General features: G+C 50.1%; 1 protein-coding gene across 3 annotated transcripts in view; it reads left to right on the plus strand.

Annotated features, from left to right (window-relative positions):
- The first annotated feature begins 1,902 nt into the window (after positions 1-1,902).
- UBE2L3 (ubiquitin conjugating enzyme E2 L3) overlaps positions 1,903-14,220 on the plus strand; it is a 50,802-nt gene continuing 38,484 nt past the window's right edge. Inside the window, exons 1-3 of one of the 3 annotated variants that reach the window (XM_023646790.2) lie at positions 1,903-2,010; positions 3,077-3,183; positions 3,652-3,999. In XM_023646790.2, coding sequence (XP_023502558.2) covers positions 3,853-3,999 — 147 coding nt within the window. In that variant the 5' untranslated portion in view covers positions 1,903-2,010; positions 3,077-3,183; positions 3,652-3,852. Of the gene's footprint in view, positions 2,011-3,076; positions 3,184-3,651; positions 4,000-5,130; positions 5,359-14,220 lie in introns of those variants that run through there. The other 2 variants (XM_023646792.2, XM_023646791.2) reach the window with 2 other exon arrangements.

Genomic DNA, 14,220 nt, shown 5'->3' on the forward strand with positions numbered 1-14,220 from the left:
TTGTTGTATTTTGGAGGGGAGAGAATCCCGGGTCAGCTCACCCTGCCATTTTGCTCTGCCTGGGCATTGATTCTTGACAGTTCTGTCATGGTCCTCATTTGCCTGAGGAGAAACTGGAGCACAGAGAGGAAGGGTCGCTCAGTGGGATCTCAACCAGGCCTTCTTACTCCAGGTCTTGGGGAGGCCTGGCACCCCAGCACTGCCCCTTCCTGGACAGATACCTGGAGAGGGACTGTGCTGCTCTCTGCCTCTACTTCTTGGGCCCCACAGTCTGCTCTGGCTGGCCCATGCCCTCCTGGGCAGGGAGGGGCAGTCTTTGCCAGCTTCTGGCCCTCCGGCTGGGCTGGCCTCTTGCCCTGGCAACCTTGGTCCAGCTCCCCAGGCCAGCCCACCCTCACCTTCATGTTACAGGTCTTGTCCACGAGTCCTCACCACAGCCAGGGAGGCTGGCACTGTCTCTCCAGATGAGGAAACTGCCCAGGGTCACACAAGGACTTGTGCCTCAGCCTGTGTGACCTAAGTCTGGGTTCTGAATTGGTGCCAATATGGCGTGGCCCACTGGCTCTGGTGGTCTGAGTGTAACTGCAATCCCCAGGCTTTCAACAAATGGCCCCTGCTTCCCAAGGCCCCCATTGCTGTGGGTAGCATCACAGTTTTCCAGTGACCCACTGTGGCCAGGACAGACCTAGCTTCTGTCTTCTGCCATCTCCACTTCTCTCCCCTCTGGACCTATGCCAATCACCCTCCTTCCTCTGAAGCACGAAGCATGAGGCCTCACCCACTTCTCCACCAACACCAGCGACAATAACCATTTGTCCAGTCATTTGGCTATTGCTCTAGGTGAGGGGACAGTCCTTCATCAAATGTTTGCTGTGCATTCAATGTAGTCAGCGTAGGGTAGGGGCCAGGCACCATGGTAATTTCTTCATTCATCAAGCACAGAGAACCTCCACTGGGATTTACTGAAGGAGGAAGGAAGGATGGAAGGAAAGAAGAGGGAGGAAGGTGGGCTAGAACAGAAGCTGGGAGAGTGGGAGGGAGGGAGGAGGGAAGGAAGGCAGAAGGGAGGTGGGAAGGAAAGAGCCCTTTAGGTTGCACCTCGATTCACCCCTCACAGTCCAAGAGCAGCTGGGCTTGAGCCTGTGAATAGATGGGTGGCTGAGAAAAAGTCGAGGGGCCACGCAGTTTCTTCCTCTGTAAATGGGGCTGATAACACTTCTGACCTCAGAGGGCGGTTGGGGGAATCAGTGAAGTGCTTGTGCCTTTGCACTGGTGGGAGCCCAGCACGCAGCAGGCTGTCAAATTACCCAAGAGAGCATGGTAAGTCAAGTCCTTTAGAATGACTAGCACTTGCCAGATGGATCAGGGGAAGAGATTGACAAAGTCATCAGAGCAAAGGGAACACCTGGGCAGAGGCAGGGGGTGTGGTGTGGCTGGAGCACTGGTTGTGGGAAGGGAGGGATGTGGGACATGAGGCTTTGGGCCAGCAGAGGGAGGTCAAGGCCGAGCCTTCTCGGCATGGACCAGATCATGGCCTACCTCCTGGAGCCCCACTTCCTAGCTGGGTGATGCAGGACAAGACAATTCTCTCAGAGCCTCAGTTTTCTCACCTGTGAAATAGAACGTCTTACCTGCTCTGTGGTGCCAATGAATTAGAGGTGGGTGTAAATGTCCAGCACCCAGTGCCAGGCACACAGACAGCCATATGGAGCAAAGGGCCCATTCTGATTCCCTGCCTTAGCAGAGGCACTTTCTCTTCCCAGCAATGTCTTTGTCCTCTCGCCTGCTGAAGATCTCCCTCCAACCCTCGCCCTGCTCCTGACTCTGTCAGGTCCCTCCTCTGAGCCCCTACACCTCCCCAAACACTTACCCCCTTTGTCATTTTCCTTGGTGCCTCCCCAGGATGCTGTAAACTCCTCGAGGGCAGGTGCCACCTTCGTATCTCCCTCTCTGAACCTAGCAGGTGAGCACCCAGGACCCTGTGCTGATTGGAGGAAGGAGCAGCATGTGGTAAGTTTGAGCAGAAGGGTCTGGAGTCCAGGAGGAGATGGGGAGAAGAGGCCACTTTTAATGGGAGGCTTGGAAAGGTGGGATGAAAAGGCCAGGTCTGAATGAACAGGATTTGGCGGAGTAGAGGGGAGCTGGTGTGATCAGAAGCCAGGCCTGTCACAGGGAACAATGAAGGTTAGAGCAGGAGAGGGGCCCCAAAGATCAAGCAACTTTTTCATTGGGACTGGGTACATTTCTGCGTGCTTGTTTAACAATGGCACTCAGCCACTCGGGGCCTTGGTTCCCCTCCTGCAAAGTGGGTGCAAGGGGTCCATGCTTTAGGGTGGTGGAGAGGACACAGGAAGGTGTCATGGCAAAGGCCAGTTCTTGGTACTCAGCCTCTCCCGAGTCCACCCTCTATTCCCAGTCTAGCATGTCAAAATGAAGTGTTTGCATTGTGCTTCCTTAACGGGCCTGGAAGTCTTCAGGTCAGGGCTCCCTTTTCCTCTGTGTTTCTCCACAGAGGGAAACAGTCTCCAATACAGCTCTGTCCTTTCTTTGACCTGGGCCCACTAAGCATCAGGCCCAGTGCACACAATAGGTCCATGGAGTCAATCATCAGGCCAGGCTTCCAGGTCCCCCACACCTCCAGGGAGCTAGCTGATAGAGTCTCTCATACATTTGCCAAATGTTTACTGAGCACCCACTGTGTGCCAGCCCTGGGGGGAGATAAAGGCAGACCGAGTCCTTGGCTGCATGAGGCTTGTCATCTGGTTTCTCCTTTCCTCCCTCCCTGTGCCAAGCCTGGGCTCCCAGGATGCTGTGTTGGAGGCCAGGCCTTTTCCAGGCTATATTATCTCTAGTGCCCTTTTCTTCTCTTTTGTGGGAAAACTATTGCTCTTAGAATGGAGAAACACTCCTTTGCAAGACCCATATGTGTTCTGAAGCTGAACCCTTGTGTTTGCCTGCACTGCCACCCAAGGTCCAAACCCCCCAGCGTCTCTGTGCTTGCATTGTTGCAGCAGGCTTCCAAATGGCCCCTACTTCTCTTCGCATCCTCTCACCACCTCCGTTCTCCCTTCTCCAGCGTATTCTCCTTCAACCGCTGCATCTGACCACATGGCTGCTGCTCACAACCATTGAAGCACAAGGAAGAAAAGCCAAACCCCTCCTGTTCCTACAAGGCCCTCCACGGTTTGTCACTTGCCTCCCTTACTCCCTTTAATCCTTCTTACTCCATTCTGGCCACCTAGATGGCTTCATAGTCTTTACCAGTGCCATTTTTCCGCCTTGAAACATTCTCCTCCAAGTCTCCCAGTTGCTCCTTCCCATCCTTCAGGTCGCAGCATTGGCTCTGGTGTCCACAGCTCAGTGTAGAACAGGAGTCTGGCTCTGCTCCTAGCTGGCTGCACGACCTTGGGCAAACATCGGCCTTTTCTATGCCTTGTTTTCCTGAGTAATGGGGCTGTTCATAGTAACAACCTCATAGGGTGGTTTCAAGGATTAAAGAGAATAAAGCACTAGACGGGCGGGCACTTTGCAGATTCCACTGTTAGCTGTTAACTATTTGTACTACTTCCTCAGAGAGGTTTCCCTGACCTCCCAATGAAAAGCAGGTCCTCACAGTCACTTTCCCATCACCCAGTTTTCTTTTCTTTGCAGTGCTTAGCGGTTCCTGAGATCATCTACGTTAGTCAAGGACCTTATGCAACCAAAATTTATTGTGTACCTACTATGTGCCAGGCACTGTTTGTAATTGCCATCGGATTGGACGCCCCATAGAGGTAGTCTCTGCCCATCCCGTTCACGTGTGTTCACCCAGGCCTCCCCAGCACTATGAGCGGCACACAGTAGGCGCTTCGCATGCGGGGGAGCGCCCCGCCCCTCCGCGCCCGCCCCTCCCCCCGCTCCAGGAAGTGCGGGGGCTCCAGCCGCCCGGCCGGCCGCGATGCATTCTGGGAAAGCAGCAGCACCAGATCCAAGATGGCGGCCAGCAGGAGGCTGATGAAGGTAAAAGCCATTCTCCGGCGCCGGCCGGGCGGGGGGCGGCGTCTCGGGCTCGGGCCCCCCGCGGAGGGCCAGGGCTCCTCTGGGCGCCGCCGCCAGCCTCCCGCCCTTCGTGGCCCCGCCGCCTCCCCGGTCCGCGCGCGTGCTGAGGGAACTAACGGGGCCGCCTAGGCCGCAGCCGGGGCCGGAGCGCCAGGCCGCGCTGGGAGCCGCCGCTGGCCCCTCCGCCCGGCGCGGGGCGTCCACGCCGCCCTCCTGCCGAAGCACGGCCGGGTCCTCCTCCTCGCGGCGGCCGCCTCCTGGCCTGGGGGCGGTGTCGACGTGGGGTCCGGTCGGGAGGCCCCAAACTGGGCGCCTGTGGGGAAGGCCCGAGCGCCGGAGCCGGGCCGGGAGCCCGCGCCTCCGAGCCGCCCCGCCCTGGGCCGCAGCGCGCCGGGCTCGGAGCCCTGCTCGGTCGAGCCGCTTCTGGAGGCCGGGAGGCTCGGGCTGGGGAAGGAAGCAGGAGGCCGGGCGGCAAAAGTTAGGTCAGTTTGTTGGTGGGTCGTTTCAAATTGCACCGGGTCCTAGCAAACTGTCTCCTTGTGCCTGCGGAGTCAGTCACACAGCCGGCAAGTTCCAACTCCAGGAAGGCGTGGGGTCGGCCCCGATTGCTGCGCGGTTCCCTTTCCCTGTCTCCTTGCCTACCCACCACTTAGTCATTCCGATCTCTTTTCCCTGATGAAGCAAAGTGCCGTTTGGGGGGGGGGGCGGGGGGGTTTGCTTCAGCCGTTCCAATCAAAAGCGGCCAAAGTTTATAAGAATAACTTGGTACTTTGTATCTTGAAGGCAGCGGGGTGCCTTCTTGCCAGTTGGTTTCTTGGGTGAGGAACATAGGTGCTAAAGTGGCTTAGTTCTCTCGCGAGTCTGTTTGCCGGCCTCCGCCGGAGCCAACCTCACCGACGTTTGAGTCGGCGCCCGGGTAGTGCTGCCCGGCTGCACCGGGCCGGAAATAAAGAAGGCCCAGGAGCTGGTTTCCTGAGGGGAGATAGAGAGCTGGGGTTCCTGCTGGGCAGAGCAGTGGTTGGTAGAACTGGACATTGAACTTGGAGTCACAGCCTCTGGGCCCTCCCTCCTTGGGAACGTTTCCTTTCTTTTGTTCACTAAGGGCTAGAGACGACATTTGACTTCATAAAACTGGATTGGAAGCGGGCACAAAAGAACAGTCAGCGGACTCCAGACTGCTCATCTCGTCTTTGTCAGTGACACCAGCATTCACCCAGTCATCCAGATGAGAGGACAGTTATTCACTTGTTTCCCTGCTCTGCTCCCCAAATGCGGCCATCCATTAAACCGTGCGGGTTTTACTTTAGAAAGATTTCTGGAGTGAGTGCCTTCCTTATCTTACTGAAAATTACTTGAATCCATACCCTTATCTCTCAGGTCCCCTGCCGAGTGCTCTCCTCTGCCTTCATAGATACTAGAGTTCTTTTTCTAAAGCAAATACTTAATCCTTTCACTCTCCTGTTAAAAACCTCTGTGGTCTTATTGTCCTCAGCAGTTAATCCCAACTTCTTACTTGGCATGCAAGACCCTTGTAGGCTGGCTGAAAGTAATCTGTTCAGCCTCACCTCCTGCCCACTAGTTTCCTACTCCCCTTGCACCTAATCACAGTAGCTGCCTTTTTTCCAAGGTTGTATTCTCTTTAGCTCTGTACTTCACATTCATGATCATGTTTAATCCTCCCTGTGAAGTAGACACCGTTATTCCCGTTTTGTAGGTGGGAAAATGGAATGCAGAGAGATGCATTGGCTTGCCCCAGTTTTCCTGGCTAGGGGGAGAGAGTGAGCTGTGATCTAACTCAGTTCTGTCCGACTCCAGCCCCGCTCCCCACTCACTTGCTTTGTGGTCTCCCTGTGCATGTGTTTGCTCTACCTGAGAAAGGCTGCCTTCCCCTCACCTCTCCTTCCCTCCAGGGAAGTCCTAGGTTCAACTCCAATCCCAACTACTCTGTGAGGCCTCCCCCCCATCCCCCCTTCAGAATGAGCTGTTTCCTCCTTTGTGGAGGAGGAAACGCAGCACTTTCTTTATGTTTCTCTTTGCCCGCTTGTCACAATCTGATTTGTGTTAGTCTTGTCTTTCCTTCTGGGTTCTGAATTCTTCAAGGACAGAGATCTTGACCTAATTCATCTTGGTATCCCTTAGTCTGGCCCTGTTGACCCAATTTGGGGTTCCCAGGCTCCCAGGGGTCTGAGAGGGACTTACTATGTTTTTTGAATTTTTGTTTCAAAAAAATTGGAGCAACATTAACTGAGTACTTATTAAATGCTAGGTTATTTACATAAATTATTTATTTTCAATAACACTGAAACTTAGCGTATTGTCATCTTTACTTTACAAAGCAGAAAATGGTGAAGCTTAGATAGATTGAGTGTTACCTAAGGTGGACTAGCAGACTCGGGTGAGGAGAGACGCCAAATCTCCCTGCCTTCAAATCCCATGTTCAAGACCCCTTGTCACACTGCCTCCTTTGTTACTCCAAGGATGCATGGAGGAGTATGTTGTTTCTTGAGTTGTGGATGGAAATTATTTCAGTTCAGTAGGGGAATGCTGGTTACCTGATGCTGATCATTGGCTCTGTCAGTGCTTAAGCCTGGTTAGTTAGTTAAAAAAAAAAAAAATTATTGATGCAGGTTGATCAATACTTGGGGAGGAAATAATAAAAGGGATTTTCAATGGTGAAAAGTAAACAGATGTTGAATAATCAAATGAATTAGATCTTAAAGAACTTTAGATTTCCTCAAAAACTGTTCTGCGGGACACTGTAATCAAAGATTTCTTTGTAACAATGGACTGTCTGTAGATAGTGTAAAATACCTTATCAAAAGTAGAATGATCTGCATACATCGGACTGAGAAGTTATTTTAGGCAAAGTGAGTGTGGTATAGTCTTTAATTTAAAAAGCATTTGCAGGGGCTGGCCCCGTGGCCGAGTGGTTAAGTCTGTGCGCTCCGCTGCAGGCGGCCCAGTGTTTCGTTGGTTCAAATCCTGGGCACGGACATGGCACTGCTCATCAAACCACGCTGAGGCAGCGTCCCACATGCTGCAACTAGAAGGACCCACAACGAAGAATATACAACTATGTACGGGGGCTTTGGGGAGAAAAAGGAAAAAAATAAAAAAATCTTTAAAAAAATAAATAAATAAAAAGTATTAGTGTTTTTCAGAACCCTTTTTGGGAATTACAATGTTAATAAAACATTAAATACATTTTAATTTGCAAGCTCATTCAGCATTGATGGCAACAACCAGGTTGTAACGATTGCCTTAATCAGGAGGGGAAATGGCTACAAAAGTGAAACCTGTGGGTGTGGCAAAGGGAAATTGATTGCAATCTGATCAATTCTTTCTTTCTTTCTTTTTTTTTTTTTTTGAGGAGGATTAGCCCTGAGCTAACATCTGCCACCAATCCTCCTCTTTTTGCGGAGGAAGACTGGCCCAGAGCTAACATCGGTGCCCGTCTTCCTCTACTTTATATGTGGGACACCTGCCACAGCATGGCTTGACAAGCAGTGCATAGGTCCGTGCCCGGGATCTGAACTGGTGAACCCCAGGCCACCAAAGTGGAATATGCGCACTTAACCATGCGCCACCGGGCTGGCCCCTGGTCGTTTCTTTTCACCCTCCCCATTGCACAGATCTCTCCCCAGTTGCACAGATTTCTCCTAAGGGCAAGATCTGAGTATCTTCCCAGAAGAGCTTTTCTTAGTGGGAAATTTGTGAATTTAAGAGATTGGTGACATTTTATTAGTTATGATGTTACTGTTGAGATAAGGAATTGAGATTTGTAGCAGCCTTTTAATGCTTATTAAATAATGTTCACTCAGAACTCCATATTGGTGTACTTTCTCTCAGTCCGTAATCACAAATGAATGAGTAGGAGTCGTCCCTAAATAACAGTTCATTCCTTGAAATTCATTTTTTCTAAGCAATGAGCTAGCTTGCTTTCGAGCACAGGTTTATATTTTCTGAGGTCGGGTAATTAACACGATAGAGCACTGAGTGTGTCTGGTAGATGTGTTGTGCATGTCAGGAGGTGAGGGGCATTTTAAAAATGATGTTATGCCAGTATAAATGTCCTGAATCCACTGGGTTTTGGGGAATTGAGAAAAGCATTGCGTTTTTTATCCTAAATTCATGCATCCCAGTGAGTTGGGACTATTTCAGCCTCCCTGAATGATAGTCTTTGTAAATATTTCTCCATTAGAAGATAATTGGGACAGGCCCAGGGAAAGAGTATACTCAGTTATTGCAAAATTTGGGACCTTTTCTTCAGATAAGCACTAGAACAAAACACTTGTCTCAGGCTACTTGGACCTTTTCTGATATTGTTACAACTCTAAAGAGGCTGTTGATTTAACATTTTATTGTACCAGATCCCTTGAAAATATTCTCATTCCATTGAAAAGTATCACTAAATGTTCAAGTGATATTTCTCTTTTCTTTGCTGCAACGGTAAGTTAGGAATTAAAGCTTAGAGAAACATGAAGACATCCCTCCTGAGCCTAGACTCTGTATTCAACCGCCTTGAGAGTTCCCTTGAATGGCTGATAGACTTGTAGGCGTCTCAGCTCACTCTGTGCCCCTCACTTCTCCTGTCTTGCCTTACTTAGTTAATGGTCTTACTCATCTCCTTCCAGGGAAGAACCTGGGGAGCCAGCCTCACCCCTTTCTCCAACATCTAGCCACTTGCCAGATTCTACTAAACTGTGCTTTTATCTCTGTTCTCTGCCTGCCTTTCTTCCTTCCCCACTGCTGCTTGCTTAGTTCAGGCCATTCTCATTTGTGGCAGGACACCTGCATCAGATTCCTCAGCAGCGAGTCTGCCCGCAATCCCTTGTGATTTTTAACCAGCAGTGCGTTGAAGAAAAGTGCACATGCCCAGGCCCTGCTCTCCAAGATTGGAACCAAATTCACTAGATCAGGACTCTGAAAAAATCTACATTCCGTAGCGTGTTCCTTCGAGGTCTGGTCTGCCAGTCTTGTCTCTCCCCACTTGCCCATGGAATCCCCTAAATACAGCATGCTCTGCATACCCTGGGTCTCTTGATGTGCATCCCTGTCTCTTCTCTGCACCTGGGTAACTTCTCATCCTTTAAGACTCAGCTCAAGGAGCATCTCCTCGGGGGTCTGCTCTTGAGCTCAGTAAGGGAAAAGAATGGCGTGCACCTAGAACAAAGAAATCCTGATCTGGCCACTGTATGCTGGATGTCTGCCAGCTGAATAATGGAGTACAGGGGAGGGAAAGACCCTCTGACATGGAGAAGGAGGTGGAACTGGCCCTTCAAGAATGAGTAGGGTTTCAGTAGTTGAAGAGGAGAGAGGCCTGGCAGCCAGTGGGGTTGAGAATCCTTCATCCCTCAGAATGGATGTGCGCGGTGGCTGTGAGGGATGCCCTGAGGACCCGGTGACAGTCTACTTAAGCCCCAGTACAGCAGCATGCTTCCCACCTTGTGCCAGCCTCTCCGTGGGTTTTAGTTAGGCCAGCCCCTGAGGTGCTTTCCAGAAGCACTGGGGAACTGGCCTGGTTTTACCCTGGGTTGGCATGTTCAGTGCACCTGACCCTCCAGAACTGGGAGCCCTCCTTCCTTCTGCCCTGGCACGGCTAAGTTCTCTGGCCAGCCTTTCTCCATGAAAGGACATTATTATGGAGGGTGATACTCATAGGTTTAAAGACAGATGGCAGAGAGATGCCGTAGCCTTTCAATTGAGGGGTCAGTCAGATGCATCCCCCGCCACAGAATCCAGGAGACGCAGCAGGCTGCTCACTTGTGAGGGCTTTAGCCTGTGTGTGTCTCCTCTGGCCAGTCTCATTGTGTCTGTTCTCCAGGGCGTAGATAAGCTTAACCTTCTCCCACTTAAAAAGGGAAAGGAAAGAGTCTTTCATTTGGGGCAAAGCTATTGAGAATACAGCATAGTGGTTAAGAACTCTGGAGTTTGAGTTCTGTAGTTTGGTTCTGGAGTTTGGGTCCTGGCCCTGCAGCATCTTAGCTGAGTGAACCTGGGCAAGTTACTTAACCTCTCTGTGCATTAGTTACTTCATTTGTGTGTGAAGGTTAAATGAGCATATATTAAGTGTGAAATACATATAGGTGTTATTGAGAGTGAACAGGACATATTCCAGGGCAGTGAGGAGAGCAGCTGGGCAGGAGGGGAGGGTCTGGAGGAGTGATCAGAGATGGTGCTGAGGTGGCGAGTTGGGGTCGCTGAGGGTCAGGTCGGGTAGCCTGCCTGGACATGACTTCTGCACTGAGACAGAGCCCTCCTTTCTCTCCCCAGCGCTGCTCTCCTGCCTTTCGAGGTAGCCTGTTCCTTAGGCTTAGTGAGGCTTGCCAGACAGCTGGGCCAAGGTGTCTTTGGTTAAAAATGGTTACTTTTTCCAACAAAATCGAAAAGCTCTAGAATTCAAAATTTGCCTTCCTGGTATCTCAGAACCTTGCTCTGTGTGTTTTGTCTTCCTCTCCTTAATGTACGTGCAGTGCAGTGATTGTCACTGTGTCCAAAGATGAGCCCAGGTGCTATGGAAGGCACGCAAAGGTGCTGAGCTCTGAGCTGGGAGGTGGGGGTGGGGCTTTGAAGGAAACTCTTGAATAAATAGTTGCAGTCCCAGAAATAATACTGTTGTTGACTTTTGTCTTCTCTTTCAGCCTTGAAGCAGAAAGTTAAGAAAGGTTGCTTTTGGTGGCTGTTCCGTTTTCTCCTCCTGGCCCTTGCCATAGTCACTTTAGAATTCCAGAGCTGCGAGGGACCCCTTGACAGGCAGGAGGCTGAGGCTTAGAGGACATCACCCACAGGCTAGCAGTGAGGCAGGTCTCCCTGCTCTCGGGGTCTTGCTCCTGCTTTTCTCATGGCTGCTTTTGTTTTTTTTTGTTTTTTGAGGAAGATTAGCCCTGAGCTAACATCTGCCACCAATCCTTCTCTTTTTGCTGAAGAAGACTGGCCCCGAGCTAATATCTGTCCCCATCTTCCTCTGTTTTGTGTGGGACACCTGCCACAGCATGGCTTGACAAGTTGTGCATAGGTCTGCACCCAAGATTCGAACTGATGAACCCCAGGCTGCCGAAGTGGAACATGCAAACTTAACTGCTCCACCACTGGGCCAGCCCTTGCTTTTGATTTTTAAGGAGGGACAAGGTGGAGAGGAGTCATTTCAAGTTAGGTGGTGGTTTGAGTTTTGTTCTGTTCTTAACAGTTCCAGGTCTGTGTTGTTATAGTTCTCTGTACTTCATTATCTTGTCAGATTTTGCTTCCACTTCTTACTAGCATAGATCAGTAGAGGGATGAAATACTGTTTTGACAACACCTAGCCCAGCAGGCACATTTGCAACTAAAGCAGTCACTAATGTCAAAGCCAGTGCTCATGGTGGTGCACTCTGTCTTTCTGAGAGGAGATGCTGCCTGACTGTCACTGGAGGAGGGAGACGGTATAACTCAGAAGTTGAGCCTCTGAGTCTTTTCTGAAATGGTTTGTAAATGTCTCCTTCGCACCAGTGTACCTCTCGTTAAGAAGACTCAAAAAGCTAAGCACACAAAAGCTAAGCTTTCGGAACCATCCACCACGTGTTTTACATAAGCAGTTGCATTCTCCTCACTCATCCTGTGTCGTTGTATCTGGTGTGGACAGACCTGAAGAAGTTGTGTCCCACCCTTCGAGGAGCTCTCATTCTGGTTGGGGGTGCTGGACTCTGGAGTGTGTGATATAGGTCAAGAATGTCAGACACACCCGTATTCAAATGGAGACGAACACATTCCGGGAGTGAGGCTGATGACCAGAAGCTCACTGTGCGTGGAACTGGTGTGAGAGCCCACTCAGCTGGGGCCTGGGCCACACTTGCCTGGAGATGTGTGGGCAGTGCATTCCTTGAAGCCTGTGCTGAGGGATTTCTGCAGCCATGTCCTCTTACAATGACCTCATGACAAGTGGCCCACCTCCTTGGAGCAGTGTCCAGTGGTCAAGTAACAGGGACCTGAGTTCAGATCTTGGTTTCTGCCTTGGACTCATTTGTATCCTCACCATGAGCCTCAGTGTCCTGATTTCTCCAAAGGGGCTAATGAAAGTGCTTTGTAGAGTTCTGATAATAGCTCAGTGTGTTCATTGTGATAATAGCTAAGTGTAAGATAGCCAGCCTCCTGCCCACCCATGGCAGGGGGATATGTTGGCATGGGTCCCACTCTGTTGCTGGGTATTAATTGAAATAAGATTGCATTTGGGAGCTCTGAAGCCTTATGTTTAGATTTACAGTGTACTGAATTATATTAAAGTCATGATTTAGTGTCATTGCCACTGGTTGCTTTGTGCAAGCTTGGAAAGTGCGTTTCTGTCAAAATTAGTCACTTTGATATAGTCACACAAAAGCAGGGAGTAGCTCTTTCAGATTACTAATGTCCTACCAGTTGTGTAGCTAGCATTTGAGAGTGACCCTGGACCGAGGGTTAAGGCTCCATCTGCCAAGTTTCGTTTTGCCTGGTTGAGAGGAGCCTAGAAACGTTGCTTGCATGACGTAAACACTTAATGACTAGCTGTGAAGGGCTAAGGCAAGTATTGTATACGTTCATGGCTTTTGTCATTACAAATCTTGGAAAGTGCTATTCTAGAGCAAGCCAAGCCCTCCCAGGCTCCTGCTCAGGAAATAGGAGCCTCTGCGTGGCCTGTTTCCCATAGAAGCCTTCACCATCCTAACCCACTGCTTTAAGTGGCTCTGACATTCACGAAAGAGCCCTCTGGCTCTAGTCCTGGCACTGCCCTGTACCAGGTCAGTGACTTGGGCCTCTCTGAGCTTCAGCTTTACCGTCTGTAAAATGAAGCTAATATCGCTGACTTGCCCATCTCGGGGGTGTTGTGAGGCTCCAGTCGTATCCTACGTGCTGTGTGTTGTAAACACTGCAGTATCATGACCAGCCGATTCTTCTCACCCTTCTGTCAGCGTCTTGCTCCTGCTTTTCACATGGCTGCTTTTGGCACATGCCTCGTGCACCAAAGGCATCACCCTGGCTCTTCGCCAGAAGACTGCCTCTTCCCTAGCATCTCTCCATTTCTGTTCTTTGTGGGAGTTTTGAAGGTGACAACACCCCAAGCTGATGCCCTCCAGAGGGGAGCGTGGTGGTGATGTGCTGTTAGCACACCCCTTGCCTTATGTTTCTTTTCTTTTGTTTATTGAGATATAATTGATCAGATCATTTCTGAAAGCTTTATGCTAACCACCATAAACACTTTCATTTCTAATTTAAGACCCCATGAATTCTGGTCATAGGCTGTCAATGCCACATCATGTCAATGTCTTGTTATGTAAAATAGAGAATGTATCTTGGTGCCTTGACGCTGTTTTGGATTTTAAGAAATGTGATACAATATGGAAGGGAATAAAACTAACATTGAGTACCCACTAGCGGTGGTAAGTGTTAAGTACTATATAAAGTTTCTTGTAATTCTCATTAGGGCCCTGCAAAGTAGGTTTCCTACCACTTTTCAGGTGAGATGGTAGAGTCAGAGCTTCAGGTGGTGTGAAGGGTGGGGTTTAGCCAAGGGCTGTCTGACTCCAGAGGACTCTGCTCTTTCTAGTCCACTGACACTTTGGCAGTTGTTGAACCAACCACTTGACAGATCAAAATATTGTTTCTATGTGTTATATATAAAATAAATGTTGAAGAGAACGGTTGGGGATTGGAATATTCTAATTTTCATGCCTACAGGCGTCTTCAGAATAGAGAATGGTAAAATGGGCAATATAAGTCACAGTAAGTATTCACTTTCTTAAGAAAAGTTCAGAACGGTTTCCTGGTTTCTGTTACCTCAGACTTGTTGCAGTAAGAGGGATTCCTCGCATTGCTTCTGTGAGCCTGGCTCAGTGGGAGGCGTTAGCTCTTTAAGGAGATGACATGGAATTAATCAGAGCCTCAATATCTTTCTTGCTAAAAGACTAGGTTGGATGATCATGTTGGTTCTTAAGCAGGGGTGCACCTAACCATCACCTGGGGATCCCCGGGCACAGGTGCCCAGCCACGCTCGGGATATTTCGATTCTGCAGGTCTAGGGTGGGGCCTGGGCGTTAGTCAGGCTTTCTCTGTCCGTCTCTCCCTTTACTCTCACCTTTCTCCAGGTGGATGTTGAACAACTCCTCCAGGAGCTTGGGCGTACGCTCTGAGAGTTCGTCAACGTTAGTACACCCTCCAGCCAAACTCGGTTCCTGG

This window comes from Equus caballus, chromosome 8, assembly GCF_041296265.1.
Source record: "Equus caballus isolate H_3958 breed thoroughbred chromosome 8, TB-T2T, whole genome shotgun sequence".
NCBI lineage: Eukaryota > Metazoa > Chordata > Mammalia > Perissodactyla > Equidae > Equus > Equus caballus.